A 22,475-nucleotide genomic window follows, 5' to 3' on the forward strand; every position below is an offset into this window, starting at 1 on the left:
AAGGACAAGAGTACTTCAAAGTTGAATAAGTTAAATTTCCTCCTCTTTAATTATCTGTAAAAAGTAAAATAGAGAAAATACTAAACTTTTATTCATTAGTGTCAGTTTTAATAAAATGTTTATTTGGTGAAGAAACTTTCATTGTTCAAATGAATTTAAATTACAAAACTCATCCAGATACTTTTGTAAATAGACATTGCAGGGCAGACTGGTAAACTTGGATTATTCATACGGTATCTTTCATCTTAATTATTTTTAGATGTTAGCATTTTCTTTTGTTTCACGTTTCTTTCTATGCATCTTATTGATTATATAGAGTAGTGGGTTTCATTTTGGCAGATTTGCACATACGTGTAACATGCTTTGGTCATTTTCACCCCCATGTCACTTGTCTTGCCCTGCCTTCCCTCCTAGTTCACAGTTTTTGAGGGTTTTCAATGCACACTGTAGTAGTATTTTCTAATTAATTTTGGGGGGGATTACTCTTCCTATAGGTATTACCTCATTTGGGAAGCCTTTGGAAGCAGGAAAAAAATCCTAACAAAATGTCGACTTTTCGAAATCATTGTCCACATTTGGATTCAGTTGGTGAAATAACAAAAGAAGATTTGATACAAAAATCGCATGTAAGATACAGTCTTCCTTAAATTATATTCATGTTTTCCTCAATATGTATTTTTTATAAATTACCACAGTACTCTGTGGGTCCCAGTTTTTATAATACATGAAGTTACTAGTGAATTGTGTAGTTTGATTAAATCAGTATAACAAATGTTATCTTTTTTTTTTTTTTGGTTTTTTCTCCGGTACCAGGAACTGAACTCACGACCTTGCGCTTGCCAGGCAGGCGCTTTTGCCGCTGAGCTAAATCCCCAGCCCCAACAAATGTTATCTTAAAAATAAACGTTATCTTTAAAAATTTTTTTTATAGGGTACTTGTCAGGATTGTAAAGTCAGAGGACCAAATCTTTGGGCATGCCTGGAGGTAAATATGTGTGTGTGTGTGTGTGTGTGTGTGTGTTTCTGAAAAGCTTTTTCTAATGAGTTTAGATCTGAAAAATGCTGTATTCACAGCTTTCCTGTTGCTTTAACAATTCTTGACACCCGTCAGTTAAAGAAATGGCTTGTTTTGGCTCAGTTTGAGGTTGCAGTCCGTGGTTGTGTCTCCAAGGCAGAAGCAACCTGGTGGGGGGGCGGGCGCAGGGAAGCTGTTCGCTCCATGGAGGAGGGGAAGAGTTCTGGAGAGAGGAGGGGCCCGGGACCAGGCCCAGTCCCCTAGGTCACCTGCCCACGACCTCCCAGATACCCCACAAGGGTGCTTTACCCATCTTCTGGGCGGCTGTCCAGCTGGTGAAGGTGACTGTCAAGATTAACTGTCACAGGTGATAACTAAAATTTTCTTGACAATAAAGAGAATTTTATGAATGAGCATACATTGATAACAAAAAGTTAAACTTTAAACTTTGGAAGGACTTTTAACTTACAGTACTATTGCAGAGTTTTACTAAATCACTCTGAGCTATTTAAACTTGTTTTTATTGGCAGTGACATAACTTTCAGCTTTAGTTGGCTATATTCTGGCTTTATTTTGTGTCTTCACCGACTATGAAAATAATTTAATCATTAAACATGTAATCAAACATTCGTAAATATAATTTTAATGTTATTACAAATTTAGGCATGTTATAAAACACTTTCTCTTCTTGTATAATTATTTACAGAATAGATGTTCATACGTTGGTTGTGGTGAGTCCCAAGTAGATCATAGCACTATACATTCTCAGGTATGTATAAAATACTGTTTTTTCCCCTTTTTTTGGTTTTTCGAGATGAAGTCTCACTATATAGTTCAGGCTGGCCTTAAACTCACTGTGTAGGCAAGGCTGGCCTCGAATTTATGGTGATCCTCCTGGCTCAGACTCCTGAGTGCTGGGATTACAGGCATGCGCAACCATGCCTGGCTTATATATAATAAATATTAATGCATGACCTTCATTCATTCATTTTTTTTAAAAAAAAATTTTAAAGTTTCGGTGTTTTTGAGACCGGATCTTGCTATGTAGTATAGGGTGGCCTTGAACTAACTTATGTAGCCCAGGGTAGCCTCTAACTCACAGCATCCTCCTGCCTCAGCCTCCCGAAAGCTGGGGTTATAGCCATGCTCCAGCACATCTGGCTCATTCATTTATTTTTTTGAGGCCTTGAACTCACTGTAGAGTAACCCAGGCTGGCCTCCAACTCATGGTGATCCTTCTACTGCTTCAGGCCTCCCGAATGCTGGGATCACAGGCATGTGCCTGCTTTTTGTTTTTGTTTTAATTTTTGTTAGTACATGTTTACAGTATGAGTGGTTACATTATTATGGACAGTTGATGCATGACAATGTTTTGTGTTCCCTTCTCCTCCTACCTTCCCCTGTCCTGTCTCTATATTGCAAGACTTTTAAAAAAAACTTATTTTGGGAGAATTGTAAAATGAAAGATAATTATTTTATTTATTTAGCTTCTGGCGATTGAACCCTAGTGATCCTAGGGCCTTGTGCACACTAAGCGTGTGCTGTTCTACTTAACTATATACCTCAAACCTTGCAAGGCAATTTTTAAAGATGGCCTGAGGAAAAGGGAGTGCCAATGTAACATTGATTCACATTCTAACTTAAATTTTTGTTCTTTTGGCTTTTTTGAGACAGGATCTCACTGTGTAGCTCAGGCTGGCCTTGAACTCATGGTGATCCCCCTGTCTGAGCCTCCTAAGTGCTGGTATCACAGGTGTCTGCCACGGCGCCCTGCTACAGTAGTGACTGAAGAAGCATACGTTCAGCTGGGCGTTGTGCTGTGTGCCTTCCTTCCAGCACTCTGGGAAGCTGAGGCAGGAAGATTGCAAGTTCGAGCCCAGCCTGGACAACTTAGCGACTTAGTGAGACCCTGTCTCAAAGAAAAAGGGGCTGGGGATCTAGCTGAGTGCTTAGTCCTGAGGATTCAGTTCTCTAGTACCGAGGGACTCAGGGGGAAGTAGTGTACATCCCAGTGTGTGACGTGATAGGTGGAGTATTAGGAGGTTGTAGAGGTGGCAGTCAGACCAGATGCTTGTGTTCATGACGTGAACAGCTGACTGTGTTCCATCTTACCCTGTGTTGCCTTTCTCTGCACATCGTCCTAGCTGCAGTCCCCTTACTACTTTGCTCTGGTTGTTTGGTGCTTTCCACATAACTCTGGCGTGCATCTTCTGTAGTATTTGGTATATTTCCCATTCTAAAATGTAAGTTTCTCAAATGAACTGTGTTTCAAGATGCACATTGCTATCTGTGCATTATTTACTGTTCTCAACCAGGATTCTTCAAGATAATTAAACCCAGATACCCAAGGCTCTTTGCTTCTGTGTTCATCTGGAATGGTACTTGCTATGTATCTACTATCCTTGGGAGAATTGCAAAACAGTCAGTCAAATCATTTTCTGTAGGGCTAAATCCTCTTGGAGAGCTCTGGTTGGGAAAGGCTGGAGTTTATGTGGCCCAGATCTTACACTCCCTGTGTCTTGAGTGTTTCGTGTGTTGACTGATGTCACTTGTGTTCTTTTGCCAGTCTCATTTTCTAGAATAGTTACTACTATTGTTCCCTACTTTCTCTTTGTCTCCTTGGTAGTGCTGGGTATGAAACCCAGGGCCTTACAGTACTAGTCAAATGCTTCACCCTCGAGCTCCCTCATCCCCTCGATCTCCTATGTTGTACTTGTTTGCTTATTGCAGAGCAGTCTTAAATGCTTGCATTTATCTTTGTATAATTGATAGTGGGAGGAAAGGACTAGAGTCACTTGGAGAGCAGGCTTAGACACGGTATATTCACTATACTTTAACAGTCTTCGTAAAGAAATGTTTTTGTTCTAGATTAGCTCTTTTGAGTATACTGTTGTTAACTAAAAGCTAGTAGTTTATCTGTGTTTTTTGAAGAAGTATTTCCAATATGTCTAATTTTGACTCCTGTCTCTCTCCTGTGAAATTATACAGGAGACAAAGCACTATTTAACTGTGAACCTTACCACTCTTCGAGTATGGTGTTATGCTTGCAGCAAAGAAGTGTTTTTGGACAGAAAATTAGGAACTCAGCCTTCATTGCCTCACGTAAGACAACCTCAGCAGATACAAGACAGCAATATCCAGGTAACCTGAATTTATTTAGTTAAGATAGCAAATATTTAGGTAATAATTTCAGACTTTTTTCATGTAATTAAAATTTTTGTATTTATTTATTTTCTGGGAGCCTGCACCAACCCCCGTAATTGAAATTAATTAATTAATTTGTAATTGAAATTTAAAGGGATCCTGCTTCACCTCACACGCTTAAAACATTAATGTGTCACTGCTGCTCTCTCTGTCTCTGTGTAGCACAGTGATAGAGTAGGGAGACATTGAAGCCCTCTGAGGATGAGAACACACCTAGTGAATTTTAAAACTTTTGTAAAAAGTGGTTCAAGTAATATTTATCTTTTTCTAGCAAATCTGAGTCTAGCAGAGGTACTGGCCTTCTCTGATAGGGAGTGGCAGGTACCAACTGAGTGTCCTTTTCTCCTTCATTCCCCTCCACTCCCATCTGTATCACTGTGAACATCTTCCTGATTATTGAAAACTAGATAGAACGTAATAAAACAGCGTCAGTCTTAAGGAGTTTTCTCTTGTTGGAGCAAGAGACTTAATAAAACATATATGAGCTTGGAAGATTAATCACTTTAATTTTCATAAATTTCCAAGCATATAAAAGTAGGACAAAAAGTCAGCCATGGTGGTGCATGCCTGTAATCCCAGCACTTGGGAGGCTGAGGCAGGAGAATTGACGTGAATTTGAGGCCAGCCTGGACTATATAGTGAGTTCAAGGCCAGCCTGAACTGCATAGCCAGACCTTGTCTCAAAAAAGAAAAAAAAAGAAAGAAAAGGAAATTAGAATAGCCAGCTGCTGACTTACTCTGGTTATCATATGGTCAGATTTAATTAACAGGTTTCTTTTTTTCTCATGTGTATTGTAAAAATCATGTTGTGTTTCTGTACTATTCTTTGATACGAATTCATATTTTTCTGTATCTTCATAGCACATTTCTGATGCTACACATGTATGACAATGACTGCTTGGCTCATATGTACTATATAACTTAAGATGGGTAGATCTTACACAAGGAATATTTGGGGTTATTGGTTTCACAGTTGAATGCTCTAGTTAGTAATAACCATTACCGTTTCTTCCACTGATGCTTATCATTCACACATGTGCTTGGTAGTTTTTGAAACTCTTAATAGTGTGCAATAGATGAAAATAATTTTTTGCCAGGCATGGTGGGGCATGCTTGTAATCCTAGCACTTGGGAGGCTGAGGCAGGAGGATTCTGTGAGTTCGAGGCCACGATGGGCTACAAAGTGAGTTCAAGGGCAGCCTGCATTTACATAGTGAAAGCCTGTCTCAGAAAAGACCAAAAAAAGGAAAATAATCTTTTAAATGCTCTTCTGTTAACAAAAGTGCGATGTGGTAATTAAAAGTTCAGCTATATAAGGAGCCAGTATATAAAGGGCAAAAGTTTTAGCATTACTTTTTTTTTTAAGTTTTTGATACAGGATTTTGCTATGTAGTATAGGCTGGTCTTGAACTCATGGTATGGCCAGGCTGGCCTCGAACTCAAGATAGTCCTCCTGCCTCAACTTTGCAAATGCTGGGATTGTAGTTCTGTGACATCAAGCCCAGCTAACATCACTTTCTAAAGAAAAATAAATTCACAATGAAACTCATTATTTTGTGCAGTTAATATGCACTATAAAAACGGAACAACGGAAAAGATTGCTAAGATGTGTTACTGAATTCGGTAATGGTTCAGTTTAAATTCAGAAGTCAGTTGTAAAATGTGGCTTCTTACTAAGTACAAATGTTAATAAAACCAAGATGATATGCTATTGCAGTAGTTGGTAACTCCACAGATTCTTAGGATTGACATCTCTTATGACATCTATTAATATGCCATCTATTAATAATAGATAACTCCTTTTTATAGTATAGATGTTACATAAGTTTAAAGTTTTTAAAAATTTACTTAGTTGTATGCTATTTTTTTTTTTGGTATTAAGGATTTTAAAATACCTAGTAATACAACACTGAAAACTCCCTTGGTTGCTGTATTTGATGATCTGGATATAGAAGTAGAAGAAGAAGGTGAACTGAAGGCAAGAGGTAAAATAATTCTGTGTAATGCTCCTTTGTTTGGTACTGCCCATTTCTTCAGGAGACCATGTAATTGAAAATTTCCGAATCTAGAGGTGAAAGAGAATGGAGATAATAACAATAAAGAACCCAGAAATCTGACCCAGTTTAATTGTATTTTCAGGTAAAGCAAACTTACAGTTTCTCTGATGTCACTGTAATAAAGCTGGACCCTAATTACTCTTAGCAACTGCGCCTTCTGGTGCTTTGCTAAATTTAACTTCAGAGATCTTGTCAAACAGTGGTCCTCCACCCGCTTAGCTGTGTCTGCCAGTGATGCAGGCTGGGGAGGGTAAAAAAATCTCCCCTTAGAAATTTCTGAGGACCGCATTCATTTGGAGAAAGAATCCGCTCATTCTTGTAGACCTCTGCTCTGCGGCTCCCTCATTCTCCCTCCGCTCCCACACTGGGAACCGGTGTGTCAGGATTTTCCACGGCTTTTAGTATGAACTTTATTTTTCTGAATTTTTATTAGTGCATTTGCAGTGCATAATGGTCACATTGCTCGTGGGGAGTCGGTAAATGCACATAACAATCTTAATTCTTTTTTCATCCCCTTCTAAGTATAAACTTTAAATTTTCTGTTTTATAATTGATAGTAGAGTATAATTACTATGTCAACTACCTGGGAATTAATACTTTGGTATACAATTAACATTACTAGAGATAATATATACTTTATATATTTGATTTTAGTCCTTTAATTTAGCCTACAGTATTTATTTTATTGAAGGCTTACTGACAGTTGTTATTAATTAAGCTATTTTCTTAAAAGTTGAAGTTTCTGGACAGCTCAGTGATAGAGTACTTGTTTAGCGTGTGCCAGGCCCAGGGTTTTATCCTCAGCACTGCAGAAGTGGGTAGGGATATATTTAAATTTTGTTTTAAATTTTGTTTCGTTCCAGATTTAAAGAACTTTCTAATTTTATTTTTGAAATGTTTGTTTTTCATCTTTTTCCCCCCTAGTACTAGAGGTTGGATATTGGGGCGCTCTGCATTCCCAGTCTATTTTATTTTTTATTTTGAGACATGGTCTTGCTAAGTTGTCCAGGCTGGATTTGTACTAGCAATTCTCCTGCCTCAGTCTCTCTAGTGGCTGGGATTCCAGGTGTGGGCCACCATCCCTCAACTCTGTCTTGTTGTTGTTGTTGTTTTTGTGCTGGAGATTGATCCCAGGGCCTCGTACATGCTAAATGTGCCATACCACTTAGCTCCATTTCCCAGTCCCTATTTAATGATGCAGTAAACTGATGAAAGTGAATTTGAAAATGTATTGGAGCTGGGGATTTAGCTCAGGGGCACAGCGCCTGCCTGGCAAGCACAAGGTCATGAGTTCGATTCTAGAAAAAAAAAAAAAAGAAAAAAAGAAGAAAATGTATCGAAGAGATAAAAATTGTCCAGTGGCTCTTTTATTGTATTAGCTTGACTCATAGAAAATGGATGATGTGTAGATGGAATGTCAGTAATTTCTTATGGCTCAGAGTAACACATCCTGCCTTCAGTGTAATATGTTGAAATGAGAAGGAAAAGGATGTTTGTGTATTACTTGTTGTGATAAGAGTTTTTTGCATTGCCACCAACCTATTTTGTCACAGTAATTAAACTTTGGTTATCATGAGCAGTATGTTTCATCTAGTGCTCTTTAAAAGTACTTACTTGTTCTTAGTTAAAATTAGGAAGGGTTGTTCTGTAAATCTCAGAGGTTGAACTAACTAATCCATGGTATGTATGTATTTATTTATTTAGTTATTTTATTTTGTTTCCTGGGGATCAAACTCTTTAATATGCTAGGCAAGTGCTCTGATCACTGAGCTACATCCCCATCCCTGAAATAACTGGTTCTTGAAATTATCTAAAGCTCAAAAACTTTGGTGATTGCAAGTGTGACTTTCTGAGTTGTTTAAATTACTATTTTCTATTTCTTTTTTGTGCTGGGTTTTGAACCCAGGACTGTGTGCATACTGAGTGCTTGCTTCACCATCAAGCTGTGCCCCATATTTTCATATGCTTTAGGGTGTGTGTGTGTTGGGGGGGCATTGGGATTGTATCCAGGGTCTCGTGCATGGTAGGCAAGTGCTCCTTGTTTTTACTTTTGAGACGAGGTCTGGCCTCCAATTTGCAGTCTTGTCTGTGCCTCTGAAGTAACTGGGACTACAGCGTATGCCGCCACACTAGGCCCAGTTGTTAATGTAGATTTGGAGGTATAATACTTAACAGACTCTCAGAAAATTGAGTCATTTTTGTATTAAATGATGACATATTTTTTCTTGGCAGGTCTTACAGGTTTGAAAAATATTGGAAATACTTGTTATATGAATGCAGCTTTACAGGCTCTTTCTAATTGGTAAGTAAAGAAATTTTTTGTTTATGTATTTTTTAAAGTGACTTTTTGAGCTGAAAATCATGTGATTGCAGCAGTTGACTAACTCTTTAAGTAGAGAAGGCAAGAATCTGGATTAGGCTGGCTGAGGCATTAGGATCCTTCCAAGTTTGAGGGCAGCCTGGGCTACATAGTAAGATGAAGACCAGCCCGAAATACATAGGAAGATACTGTTTCTCCTTCTTTCTGTTTTGTCTTTTTGAGACTAGGTCTCGCTATGCAGTTCAGGCTAGCTGTGAGCTCACTTTGTAGCTCAGGCTGGTCTCAAACTCACAAAGATCCTCCTGCCTCTGCCTTCTCAGTGTGAGTGCTGGGATTACAGGCATGTACCACCCCGCCCAGCCTGGAAGATACTGTTTCAGAAACAAAAACATAAAAGAGAAGAATTTGGGTTAGGAGTAACCCATTATTGCCCCTGGGGTTACTGTATATGTGTCTATAGTTTCTTAGGTGCTGCTCTTGGCTTCCATTGTAGGTAGTTGTCTGTGTTTGAGCAAGTTATTTTCACATACAGAAAATGAAGAGCTTGAGCAGATTAATTCTTCAGATTACTTTTGGTTTGAGGGCCCATGGAAACTTTTTTCTGTAAGTTAACTCTAATAAAGCTTTTTTCTGTAAGTTAACTCTAATAAAGCTTTCAAATTTTTGTTTTTAATCATAGCAACTAGATAGGGTGGGTATTACATTTATTTTTAGGTGTATTTACTCAGGAAATTAGAGTCATTGTTTGACATTGCCCTTTCTACTAAATTGAATTTAGCAGAAATGGTTGGAGATCAAATATATTCATACTTCTTTTAATTTTTTTAAATTTAAATTTAAATTTTTTTTCTTTGATACCAGGAATCGAACTTAGGGCCTTGCACTTACCAGGCAAGCACTGTGTTGCTGAGCTACATCCCTGGCCCACTTCTTTTTAGGTATTTTTGTTTAGCTCTTCTCTATTAATACTTTTCCAGCAGTAAATACTCTTAGCTTCCAGTTAGGTTACGTTCTATAACCCTTTGGAAAAGGGAATTCAAACTTTTTTTTTAAGATAAAAGAACACTTCTTTGAAGAAATGGCATTGAATCTGAAACGTGCAGGATGAGTATGAGCTGGCTATGGAAGGATAAAGAGAACATCTAAAGGGAAAGAAAATACTTTCTGTAAGCAGCCCTGAACGGGAAGGAGCTTGAGCCTTCTGAGGGACTGGGAGAAACTGTGGGACAAGAATAGGGTCACGTGGGAGTGAAGGGTACTGGCCCGGCCACTAGGCCGTATTAACATACAGGTCTTCATCTGCAGTGAGGTGTTTTTACAGTAGGGTCGCTAAATACTCTAGCTTACATTTTTAAAAGATCATGATGATTGGTATGTGGATGGTGGGTTGGAGGGGCGGAGAACAGAAATTTGAATGCCAGCTAGGAGACTGTTGTAGTAATGTAGGCAAGAAGTATAAAGTGTTGATTTGAGCCACCAGCAGTTAACAGTACCATGTGCTAGAATGTAGAAGGGAGGAGGATTAAAAGTGAAGCTTTTAGCCGGGCATGGTGGCGTATGCCTGTAATCCCAGCACTCAGGAGACTGAGGCAGGAGAGTCTTTGCCAGTTCGAGACCAGCCTGGGCTACAAAGTGAGCTCATGGCCAGCCTGAACTGCATAGTGAGACCCTGTCTCAAAAAGAAAAAAAAAAAAGTGAAATTTTGAACCTGTTAAATTTGAAATGCCATGACAGCCAGCAGTCAGTTTGGGTACCTGATGTAAATGGAGTTTATGTATTTATTTGTTTGTTTGTTTGAGATAAGGTCTTGCTATATAATGCAGGCTGCCCTTGAACTCACTTATGTAGCCCGGGCTGGCCTCACATTCATGAGGATCCTCCTGCTTCAGTCTCTGAGTGCTGGAATTACAGGTGTGTGCCACCACACCCAGCTCACAAATGGAGTTTAGATGAGATATATGATATATAAATTTGGCCATCACTTTCACATGGGTAGGAATTTAAGACTGCCTAAGAAAAAGCGCATACTTGGAAGATTGGACAAGGTGTAGAGTTAATCCCACCATAGATACCCCGGGAGGTCACTCTCCCTGGGCTGTGTCCTGGTGTCATAGGGGAGCATAGGGCTCTACCCCATGATATACAGTCCCTTTCCACAACATTGGAGAGGAAGCTGGGCCTCGTGTCTGCGCCTGCATATTCCTACAGCTTCTCAGAGTCCTTTGGACAATAACCGAGGAGATAAACTATGCAGGAAACAATGTAAAAAAAAAGGTATAGGGTCAAGTCGAGAGGCAGCCTTGTATTTGATGTACAAGGGTAGAAAGAGCAATAAAATGGGAAACAGACTTGCCCAAGAGGTGAAGAAGAAAAGCAGAGGTTTGTGTAATAATGGGAGGTGACACGTGGTCCTGAGAGAGTGTTAAAGGGGTGAACTGGATCAGACAGCATGGAGGACTCTGATCTGGCCTGGCCAAATCTAATTTGATGTATTGGGCTCATTAAGGCTATGAAAAGGTAAATGTGAAGCTGTAAAGACAGCAGTGAAAGACCAGGTATAGGGGTATATGTGCTGGCAGTTCATTGAATGACTAGAAGTTGATCAGTGTTAAGCTTTGATTCCGCTCTTTTTCTGTTTTCTAAATTAGCCCACCGTTGACACAGTTTTTTCTGGATTGTGGAGGATTAGCTAGAACAGATAAGAAACCAGCAATTTGTAAAAGTTATCTCAAACTTATGACAGAATTGTGGCATAAAAGCAGGTATGTACTTAATATGTTTACCTCCTTCATTATTAAGTGAATAATATAAATATTAAAGGAATATAGCCTTGTAGAGCTGGAGAAAAGCAGAAGAGAGATTGAGGAGTTAGTTAAATTTGGGGTGTGCTGTATCTGAAATAATGTCAAAATGAAGAAGTAGAGGATGTACATGGTCTGGAGATGGTTTTTTTTTTTTTTGGTTTTTCTCTGGTACCGGGAACTCTCACGACCTTGCGCTTGCCAGGCAGGTGCTTTGCCGCTGAGCTAAATCCCCAGCCCAAAATTACTTATCTTTTTTTTTTTTGGTTTTTTTCCGGTGCCGGGAATTGAACTCATGACCTTGCACTTGCTAGGCAGGCGCTGTGCCACTGAGCTAAATCCCCAGCCCGGACTGGAGATGTTTAACTGCTAAAGCTCCTGTCCTAATGCTTTTGAGTTTCCTGTTAGACCAGCATTCGCATGAAGTGAAAACCAGACTGTGGGCGCCTTTGTGAATGTCTTCCTGCCTGTGTTTATTTGCTGTAAAACTTCTGGCTGATGGTTGTTTGCTGTAATATGTTAATTTTGTTTTAGAACTGTTCAGATAGTTGTATCTTTGAAAAACCATGCAGCGGAGCATGTGATTGTGAGGAGAGCAATAAACCCTCAGCAGTGCGGTGTTCGCAAGCACGGAATGGGGGTGGGGAGTGGGAGTGAGTCTTTGAAACATAAACGCTTTTCAGTTCATCACTTTGAACTGCTTTTAAGATAAAAAAAATTACAAAGAGTTGTTTTTAAAAATGTTTTCTTCCTCAGGCCAGGGTCTGTTGTGCCTACTAATCTGTTTCAAGGAATTAAAACTGTAAATCCAACATTTCGGGGGTATTCTCAGCAGGTCAGTTTATTGCTTTTTACTCGTTATTTTAATAATCAAATAAATTTGTCAAGTGCTATTATACTTTTTTATTTGTGGATTTATTTAATTTATAAATACACCTTATTAGTCTTTGTGCCATTACTGATAATAGTAACCCTTTAACATATATGTATTTATGTTTTTACAACGTTAAGCTTTATGGATATTTTTCTCGAAACTTTGAAGGTGGGTAAATATGTACATTTGTACATATATATATACACACACACACACACACACACACATATGTGCATGTATATATATTCTAGTGTCCCTTGATATGAGTCCCACATCCAGAGATCAGATAAATTTTCACCTATATTTCCAATATTTTTTGCTTTCACTTTTGAATTTAATTTTTCAACACATGAAGCATTTATTTTGAAGTACAAAATCCCAATTTTTTTTCACAGTTAAGAAATTGTACCAAACTGTGTAAATCTAAGAAGTCTTTCTGAGTCTTTTCTTCACCCCCATTTCCCAGTTTTGCTCTTGCCATGGGTATGAACCCAGGACCGGGTGAATGGCGGGAAAGTACCCAACCCTGAATGACAACCCCAGCTGTCTGGACTTTCTAGTGCCCTTCCTTGTCCTGTCTGTTTAAAAAAATTTTTTTGTGTGTGATTGGAGTCACATGGCAGTTACAGTTGTAGATTTTGAGTTTTGTTACTGTTTTGGGGTTTTCTTGGTGTGGCTAGGGAATTCAGGGCCTTGTACATACTAGTTAAGTGCTATACCTCTGAGCTACACTTCCAGGTCTTAGTTGTTGTAGTTTTTACTGCTAACTTTATTTATCTTCAGTTTTTTTTGAGGCATCTCATTGTATAGTTCAGGCTAGCCTTGAACTCACTATGTAGTTTAACCTGGCCTCAAACTTGCAGTGATCCTTGTACCTCAGCCTGACTGCTGGGTTTATAGGCGTGCACCACCATGCCTGGCCTATATAGTATCTTTAGTATTTATAGTCATCCTCACGTGGTTTTCTTTTTTTTTTAACAGTTACCTATTTCCCACTTTGAGAGAGATAGAGACTGTGTGTGTGTGTGTGTGTGTGTGTGTGTGTGTGTGTGTGTGTGTTAGTTCCTTGGGATCAAACCTTGGGCCAGGTATATGCTAGGCAGGTAAGAGCTCTACCACTGAACTATATTCCAACCCCTGTTTATTTTTATCCCATGCAAAGTCCTGGGACTCCAGGAATTATAATTTAAGTGCTTTGATTTGGGATTCAGGAATTTGTTTTTTATTTTTGTGTTTTTGAGACAAGGTCTTGCTATGTAGTGCAGGCTGGGCTTGAGTTCCCGGCAACCATCCTGTGTCAGCTTCCTGAGTGCTGGAATTACAGGGTTGTACCACTATGCCCAGCTGGGCTCAGGAATTTGTATTTTCAATAGCACTTGAGATTGATCAAACACTTTTTTTGTTTTTATTTATTTTTTGGTACTGGGAATCGAACTCATAACCTTGCTCTTGCCAGGCAGGCACTCTGCTGCTGAGCTATATCCTCAAAGACTTTCCGGTTCAAGAGTGAATAAAGCTTTAACTTAAGCCAAACATATACTCTAGTATTTGAATGTAGGACATCTCTCTGAATTCTAATCGTCTTACCTTCTATTTTATTAATAGTAGCGCTAATAATAGCTGACATTCAGATCATCTTCATTTTATTGAAACTTTTGTTTTATTTACATAACTTTTTTGTGTTACTAGAGATTGAACCCAGGTCCTCACAAACGCCAGCGCAACCTTGCTACCACTGAGCTATATCCCCAGACCTCTTTTTAAAATTTTGAAACAGAGTTTCACTATGTTGCCCTGTGTAGCTTGAGCTTGCGAGTCTCCTGTCTTAGCACCCTCTCAAGTAGCTGGGAATGTACAGTTGTGCACCACCATGCCCAGCTTTAATTATATAACATTTTAGAACTCAGTGTGTCCAGTCTCTCTAGTGCAGTGGTGGGGAACCTATGGCATGTGTACCCCAGTGGGCTTTTTGTATCATTGAGAACTCTAAAAGGTTTGCCATCACTGCTTTAGTGTCATGTTGTAGAAACTGGTATTTCCTTAGGATAATGCAGTACATTTATGAATCAGCACATTTTGTCTGTTTTTCCTTAGTTCCTACGTATGTGCATGATGAAGTGGTAACATTATGTTGTTGATATATTAGGATGCTCAGGAATTCCTTCGATGCTTAATGGATCTGCTCCATGAAGAACTGAAAGAGCAGGTCATGGAAGTAGAGGAGGATCCTCAAACCATAACTGCTGAGGAGACCATGGAAGACGACAAGAGCCAGTCAGACGTAGATTTCCAGTCCTGTGAATCTTGCAGCAGCAGTGATAAAGCAGAAAATGAAAATGGCCCCAGAGGCTTTCCTGAGGATAATAATGAAACAACGATGTTAATTCAGGACGAGGAGAACAATTCTGAAATATCAAAAGATTGGCAAAAAGAGAAGATGTGCAATAAGATGAATAAAGTAAATTCTGAAGGAGAATTAGATAAAGACAGAGACACTGTGTCAGAAACAGTGGACTTGAACAACCAGGAAACTGTCAAAGTGCAAATACACGGCAGAGCCTCAGGTGACCATTTCATCACTGGATCACTGAAATGATAGTGTTCATTTGTAGACAAGGAGTGCTTAACTGATGGTTACTGTGGGAATTTCTAATTAATGGCCTTATAGTGCAGCAGTGTTTGCATGTGAGTGTCACAGAATGATGGAATATGAGGATAAGAATTTTATAGGTCATTTAATTACAAGAAATTCATCCTCTTTTTGAACAAAGATTAATTACAAGTCTTTTAAAGATTCAGAGTAGTATAGCAGATTAGAATAGAATCAAGAGATGAAGGGAGGAGAGAGAAGAGGGGAAAGGAAAGTAAAAAATAAATTTTTGTTGTGTGCATGGCGCCACCTCCCCATGGGGAATGTAATCATGTTGTGCAAACGTGTGCTAATGAAAAATTTTTAAAATTAGAAAAAAAATAGTCCAGCAAATTAGACTCTAGAATTTTCCATTTAATCTTAAGAAATTGTGTTGAGACTTTGGGGAAAAGCAAAATAACCCAAGTTGCAATTTCTTCAGTATACACTCTGTTAGATTCAGATTGCTGTCACTGGAGTTGCAGTGTAGCAGTTTAATGAGTCCTGTTATGATAGATTATGCCATAATCCTGGTCAGTGTTCCTCTGAGAAAGAGCAAGTAGTGAAATGAAAGATAGTTTTTTTTATTTTGTTTTGTTTTCGGTACCAGGAATCGAACTCACGACATTACTCTTGCCAGGCAGGCACTGTGCTGTTGAGCTAAATCCCCAGCCCCAAAAGATAGTTAAATTATGAAGGCCATGTCTGTCTGTCTGTCTGTCTGTCTGTCTATATATATATAGAGGGAGGGAGAGATAAATTGCTTTAAGAGTTACCTTAATCTAGTATTTCATTCTCCAAAGTACATAAAATTAGACCATCAGAGATTCAAGTTATGTGGTGTTTGTTTGATTTTGATTTTATGAGACAGTATCTCTCTCTGTAGTTAAGCCCAGTCTTGAACTCACCATGTAACCCAGGCTGGCCTTGAACTTCTAATCCTCCTGCCTCAGCCTCCCAAGTGGTGGGATTACAGGGAAGAATCACCAGGCCTGGTGCAGGTTATGTGATTTTTAAGATAAGTGGCTGACAACAGACAAAGTGTATCTTCTATAATTAAAGAAGAGTGAGTGCTACTAAACTGTTTAGGTATTTGAATAAATACAGAGTTCTTTCCGAAGGAAGACTATTTCTTAGCCTGAGGAAGGCTTGTGTTTCTTCTGTCAGGAGAATTAAAAATGTAAGGTTCTTTTAGAAGTAGCTTAGTGAGTAACCGTTTGACATGGCAGTGCTGAAAGACAGCCTGGACTGCTTCCTAAATCTTCCTTGTCAGAAGCCCAGGTAACCTGAGTAAGAGATGTGCAGGTTCTTCATTACTTAGTAGTGTGTTTGTTCTCACACATCATAACGAGACAGTGACCTAAATTGAGGGTCTGAGCTTTTATGGTTTTTAAAGCCTTGATGAAAAAATGTGACCAAGACCATATGGTACACAGATCCTGAAATATTTGCTGTCTAGTCGTTTATAGGAGAAATTTCAAGCCCTGACGTAGGTCACATTTTCTTTTTGCCTTTCAGAAAATCATAGTCTTTCACTTTCAGTAATATGCAGCTTGATTTAGTAGTAGTTGACATATTGAAAAATGCCTGTGTGAAAAATGATTTTACATTGTCTGGAAAAATCCTGTAGATATTCTGTTTCAAGGTCTTTTATGAACAGTTTTTTTCCATTGAAGTAACTCATTTAGCATAACATCCTGCTTTGTAATATGTGTTAGGTGCTAGGGACCTGTCAACAGATGATCGCAGTAGTTCTCATGGAACTCATTTTCTTGTTTCATAATTTAGTTCTATAAATATCTTTTCCTTATGAAGAGGTGTGTGTTTGCTTTTTGTCACAGTAAGAATATTTGTAATTATTTTATGTCTGAACTTCCTGTTTGATTTTGATGTCTGTGTTAGTAGGGAGAAAAATCTCTTCCTTCTACTTAAAAAAAGCAAAACAAAACAAAACTCCTGGGCTGGGGAGTGAGCTCAGTGGCCGAGCCCTTGGGAGCACATGCGAGGTTCTGGGTTTCATCGCTGGCACAGCAGAGAGAATGAAAGAAAGGGAGCGGGGTGGGTGTGGTGGTGGACAGACGCCCGGCGTGCACTCGCTTGGGAGGTGGAGGCCAGAGGGTGCATGGTAGCCTGGTCAACATGGCAACCCCATCTGTAAATAACTAAGTAAATAACGAATCCACTCCTGGATGTTATCTGTTAGTATATGTACTCCCAAAGCCAATACTCTGGATGCTATTTTTAAAACTCCCAAATTTAGACAAATAATATCCTTTTTTGGCTTTCTTTTCTTCCAGAAATTTAATGTGTTATAAACATCAACTGGATTCTCAGGTGGAAAATCACGGTTATTTTATTTAGCAAGTACTGTGTCAATCAGATATTTCCTCTGACTTTTTTTTTTTTTTTTTGGTACCGGGAATTGAACTCAGGACCTTGCGCTTGCTAGGCAGGCGCTTATGCCACTGAACTATATCCCCAGCCTGCCTCTGACATTTGTTAATAATGAATTATGTTCAGAATATCAAACTAAACAGTCTTTAATTAATTAGCATTATTGGACATGTGGAATAGTTTTACTATTTAACATAATAATACAAATTTTAATTATTACAGAATATATCACTGATGTCCATTTGAATGAACTGTCAACACCACAGATCCTTCCATCAAATGATGGTATTAATCCACGTTTATCAACAAGCTCTCCTAAATCAGGCAATTTGTGGCCAGGATTGGCGCCCCCACACAAGAAAGGTAAGAAGTTTCCCTTACTCCGATTCCTTTGCTTTGGGTCGTAGTTTAGAATGCTTAGTTTAGAATGTGATATTTTATAATTTAAAATGTTAATTGTGAAATAATATCTGTCCTTTAAAAATAACAGAATTCTACACAATCATGATTTAAAAATTTTTTGTGTATGGCACTTATTTTAAAAATTCATTTAAATATAAATGTGGAGGCACACACCTGTAATCTCAGTGGTTGGGAGGCTGAGGCAGGAAGACCACCATGAATTCCAGGGCAGCCTGAGCTACATATTGAGTGCAAGGCCATTTGAACTACATAGTGAGCCCATCTCCAAGAAAAAAAAAAAAGGAAGGAGGTATTTGCAAATTACATAGCTGACAACTTATATACAGAAATACATAAAAAATTTTCAATAATAGAAGCCTAAACCATGCATGGTGGTATACCCTGTAATTTAATTCTAGTACTATGGGAGGCTGAGACAGGAGGACTACAAGTTCAAGCCTAGCCTGGGCAGCTTAGCAACTTAATGAGACACTGTCTCAAAATAAAAAAGGGCTGGAAATGTAGCTTAGTGCAAAGGCCCTGGGTTCAATCTCCAGTACCATGAAAGAGAGAAAGAAAAAAAATCCTTTCATCATGTAAAATAAAGCCTTACTTGTACGCACAACAAACAAATACTGTAAAAGCACAGTCACTGTGAAGTAAAAATGAGGAGGTGGATCTGTTTGTTTATTCTTAATCTTTCCCCTTCTCACTTTCTGATCTCCTTTTTTGACCTGCAGAACATAAGTAGTATTGTAGTGATGTGTGTGTCTAGATGCTTTGTTTTGCAATGAAAAAGATTTGAATATTGTGCCAAATCAGAATTTTTCATTTTCCCTTATGTATGTTTAAAGGGACCAAGAATCCTAAGTACATGTTGTAAAAACAAAACAGCCTTGTCTTACTGGTTTAACTGTTTAACATAATGTTCTTTATAGGTAATTTGAAAATTTCTGTAAGCAGAGTAATCTTTAGTGTTAAAGGTTCTAGAGAAAAATGGTAATGGAAAAATTTGACTTTTTAAAAAATGTTCTACATTTATTTTTTAATTTTAGCCCAGTCTGCATCTCCAAAGAGAAAGAAACAGCACAAGAAATACAGAAGCGTTATTTCAGACATATTTGATGGAACAATCATTAGTTCAGTACAGTGTCTGACTTGTGATAGGGTGAGTATGAGGGAATTACAATACATAAATTACTCTTTTTAAAATCTGAAAAATGGTACAAAAGATTTAATTCCTTTCTATTGCTACTATTGGTCACACATTCTTACGTTTGAATCAATATAAATTGACTCTAGGAGCAGAATTCACTGTTTTGGTTTTTTTTTTAGAATTCACTTTTTTATAAATATTAGCAACATCTTTTTAAAGGGTTGATCTTGATCCCATCTTTGGACAGACATAAATTCTCAGGAAACACTACTTGCTGTTTCCTCTATTTTGATTACAAGTAAAGGTGAGAAGTTGCTCGGCAGCAGGAATTGTTAACACACACATATTCTCCCAAGGCTGATGAAGTATGCTGGGAAACTAGTTATTCATAGGCACAAGGCAGTAAATGTATCTTTTACATTTGGTTTTACTTAATGGCTTGTAAAATATTTGTCATGCTAAGATTAGGGCTCAGATAGTAAGGGTCAAATTCATAGGCAAAAACAAGGGCATAAGTTAGAATAATGAATTCTTTAGTAACATTTTTAAAATCCTTCAAAATTTCTTAGTTTTTCTTAATTATGGTTTAACTTTAGTGCAGTAATGAATATAATTAATGAGTATGAAATGACGTCTCAAAAACAAAGCTAAGTTTTCAATTATTATGTAATACTCCTAAATCTAAGGACATTCAACAGGGTCATTTTATAGTAGATTATTTGGGGCTGGGGACATAGCTCAGTTGTAGAGTGCTTACCTAGCATGTGCAAAGGTCCAATACCCAGGGGAAACCCAATATCCCCCCCTCCTGTTGTTCAGCTGAGCGAGGTGGTGCAACACTTGTAATCCCAGTTACTCCAGAGGTTGAGGCAAGAGGATTGCAAGTTTGAGGTCTCCCGAGGCAGCTTAATGAGATCTTGTCTCAAAGTGTAGGAAAATAAAAAGGAGTGGAGATGTAGTGCAGCATTCCTGGGATCAGTCTCCAGTGTCACACAGAGCCCGGTTGTTACTCAAATGTTTTCAGCCTCAGTCATGGGCTGCATAACAGTGTTTCAGTTAGTGCCAGACTCCATATACAACTGTCCTAACAACAGTCGGTGTCCTGGTTTGTGTGATACTCTCATGTTTGCACAGTGATGAGATTACTAGAACAGTGCATTCTCAAAACGTCTCCCCATTGTTAAATAGTGCATGACTGTATTTAAGATCATATGGTGGGTTTTGTATCTTCTCTCTTGTTTAAGCAACATTTAAAAACTACCATCAGGTGGTAGTCCCAGCCACTTGGGAGGCTGAGGTGGGAAGATCACTACAGCCTAAGATTTCAAGGTCAGCCCAGGCAACATAGCAAGAGCTGGAGCTGAGGGTGCAGTGGCTGGACTGGGGTATTTCTCAGTGCCACAACGTCTGCGGCTAAGTGGGAGCCATGCTGTGGCCCTGGATAGGGTTTATATGAAGATTAAATCAGAGCTAAGTTTGGGTTTATTTTGCTTATAACATGCTTTGATCTTTGGTGTCCGCCCTCTAACCTTATAAATGTTTGTGCTGGATTATTTTCATCTCATTTTAAAAACACAAAACAATTTTAGGTGTCTGTAACCCTCGAGACCTTTCAAGATCTGTCCTTGCCAATTCCTGGCAAGGAAGACCTTGCTAAGCTGCATTCGTCAAGTCATCCAACTTCTATAGTCAAAGCAGGATCATGTGGCGAAGCGTATGCTCCTCAAGGCTGGATAGCTTTTTTCATGGAATATGTAAAGAGGTGTGTATTTATTTTCTTTGTTTTGACTGATTCCTAAAACTGCTGTTTCTGCTGTACTGGCAGAACACTTCCTTTTTCTTTCTGTCAATAATGTTTCAGGTTTGTTGTCTCATGTGTCCCTAGCTGGTTTTGGGGTCCAGTAGTAACCTTGCAAGATTGTCTTGCTGCCTTCTTCGCCAGAGATGAACTAAAAGGTAAGAATCATAATCTTTCTGTCTCTGAATTAGTGTAGGTGATTCGAAAACTGAATTTTAGGGCAGTTTACATAGCATTTGCTCATACTGGCATAATACCATAGTACTGTGGTAATAGTAATACAACAAGAAAAATCGTCTGGGCATGGTGGTGCAAGCCTATAATCCCAGCACTTGGGAGGCTGAGGCAGGGGGATCAATTTGAGTTCAAGGCCAACCTGGGCTTCAAAGTGAGTTTAAGGCCAGCCTGAACTGCATAATCAAACTCTGTCCCAAAAAGACCAAAACCAAACCAAACCAAAACAAGAAAAATCATACCCTGAAAGAATGGATACAGATTCCTGTAGTACCAGACAACATGTCTTAAAGCTCTTCAGGATTAAAAGAAGGCAAACTCAACCAAATCAATGGGACTTATTTATGTATCTTGAATTGTCTGTGAACTCCTCCGTATCATTTAAGGGCCTTCCCTGTCTTCATGTGTCTAGTACCTTGTTTGAGCATATAACAGGCTGTCAGTAAATTTGGTTCAGTGACTAAATGAAAGATGTTATTTTAGGTAGCCCTTCATAGTTGAGAGTAGAGGGAGGAGAAAGGTGTTTTAGGTAAGGTAAACATGAACTGACTCATGAACAGAAACTGAAAAAGTGAACCCTGTTTTACTGTGCGAGCATGTGGCAAGATCAGAGAGTTTCAGAACCAAAAGAAAACAATTTGCTGTTAATTTGAGAGGAATGACGTGATCTGTTCTCTTTGTAGGTGACAATATGTACAGTTGTGAAAAATGTAAAAAGTAAGTGATACAATGCTTTTAATGTCATAGTTTGTATTTTTCTCAGTTAATTGGATATGTGGAATTACACAGTTTTGTCCTAGTAATTATAAAAGTATTTAGGTGATTGGTAAAACAAATTCGAGGCAAAAATTGTAACAAGTGCAATAGGCTTATATAAGATGTTTAAAAATGTATTTTGAAGCACTAAGTATGTGAGTTTGTTTTAAACATTTTCTAAAGTAAGATAAAATTCTCTTTCCAATTACTATTATTAACAGACCAGATTCAGGAATTTTAAAGTACTGTAGTTTCAACTCTTCACAGAATTGAGAAAGATTATGCCAACTCTGATGCTGTCTGATGTTAACTTATGACAGAATAGGACAGTTAGACCTCATTGTTTTTTTAATTTAAAAAAAATTTTGTGTTTTATCTTATTTTTTCTTTTTGTTCTTTTTGAAACAGGGTCTCACTACGCAGTTCAGGCTGGTCTTGAACTCACTATGTAGCCCAGGCTGACCTTGAGTGCATGTCAGTCCAGGTGCTGGGATTACAGGCATGCACCACAGTGCCCAGTGATAGATATATTTTGAGGTAGAAGTAGCTAGGAAATTTTTCAGAATCTCTGTAACAGAAAAATAATGTCCCCCTAATAAGATCGAGAATATCAATACAGGCTTGTATTGTTCGTTGGCAGTAATACCTTACTTTGAGGTGCAGCTGTTGGTCCTTTTCATGACAGAAAGGAATGGTTGACTGTTGGGTTGATAAAGGTGAAAAGCTGCCTGGTTCTTTTGGTTTAATTCTGATGTCGATTTTTTTGTCTTGTTGATCTATTTGTGACAGTGTAGTCCCCCAGTGGGGGACAAAAGTCCCCCATTGGGCTGGGGAT

At 38.5% G+C, this 22,475-nt stretch overlaps 1 protein-coding gene across 2 annotated transcripts in view; it reads left to right on the top strand.

Moving 5' to 3' along the window:
- Nucleotides 1–494: 494 nt before the first annotated feature.
- The window catches only part of Usp33 (ubiquitin specific peptidase 33), a 44,996-nt gene continuing 23,015 nt past the window's right edge, over nt 495–22,475 (top strand). Inside the window, exons 1-14 of one of the 2 annotated variants that reach the window (XM_013514523.1) lie at nt 495–626; nt 932–985; nt 1,722–1,784; nt 4,004–4,156; nt 6,102–6,204; nt 8,509–8,578; nt 11,245–11,358; nt 12,154–12,232; nt 14,418–14,835; nt 17,517–17,657; nt 18,752–18,864; nt 20,442–20,614; nt 20,714–20,808; nt 21,568–21,601. In XM_013514523.1, the coding sequence (XP_013369977.1) occupies nt 546–626; nt 932–985; nt 1,722–1,784; nt 4,004–4,156; nt 6,102–6,204; nt 8,509–8,578; nt 11,245–11,358; nt 12,154–12,232; nt 14,418–14,835; nt 17,517–17,657; nt 18,752–18,864; nt 20,442–20,614; nt 20,714–20,808; nt 21,568–21,601 (1,691 nt within the window). In that variant the 5' untranslated portion in view covers nt 495–545. The remainder of the gene's footprint in view (nt 627–931; nt 986–1,721; nt 1,785–4,003; nt 4,157–6,101; nt 6,205–8,508; nt 8,579–11,244; nt 11,359–12,153; nt 12,233–14,417; nt 14,836–17,516; nt 17,658–18,751; nt 18,865–20,441; nt 20,615–20,713; nt 20,809–21,567; nt 21,602–22,475) is intronic. The other variant, XM_013514524.1, reaches the window with a different exon arrangement.

This window comes from Chinchilla lanigera, unplaced genomic scaffold (genome assembly GCF_000276665.1).
Source record: "Chinchilla lanigera isolate Chin_1 unplaced genomic scaffold, ChiLan1.0 scaffold00022, whole genome shotgun sequence".
Classification (NCBI taxonomy): Eukaryota; Metazoa; Chordata; class Mammalia; order Rodentia; family Chinchillidae; genus Chinchilla; species Chinchilla lanigera.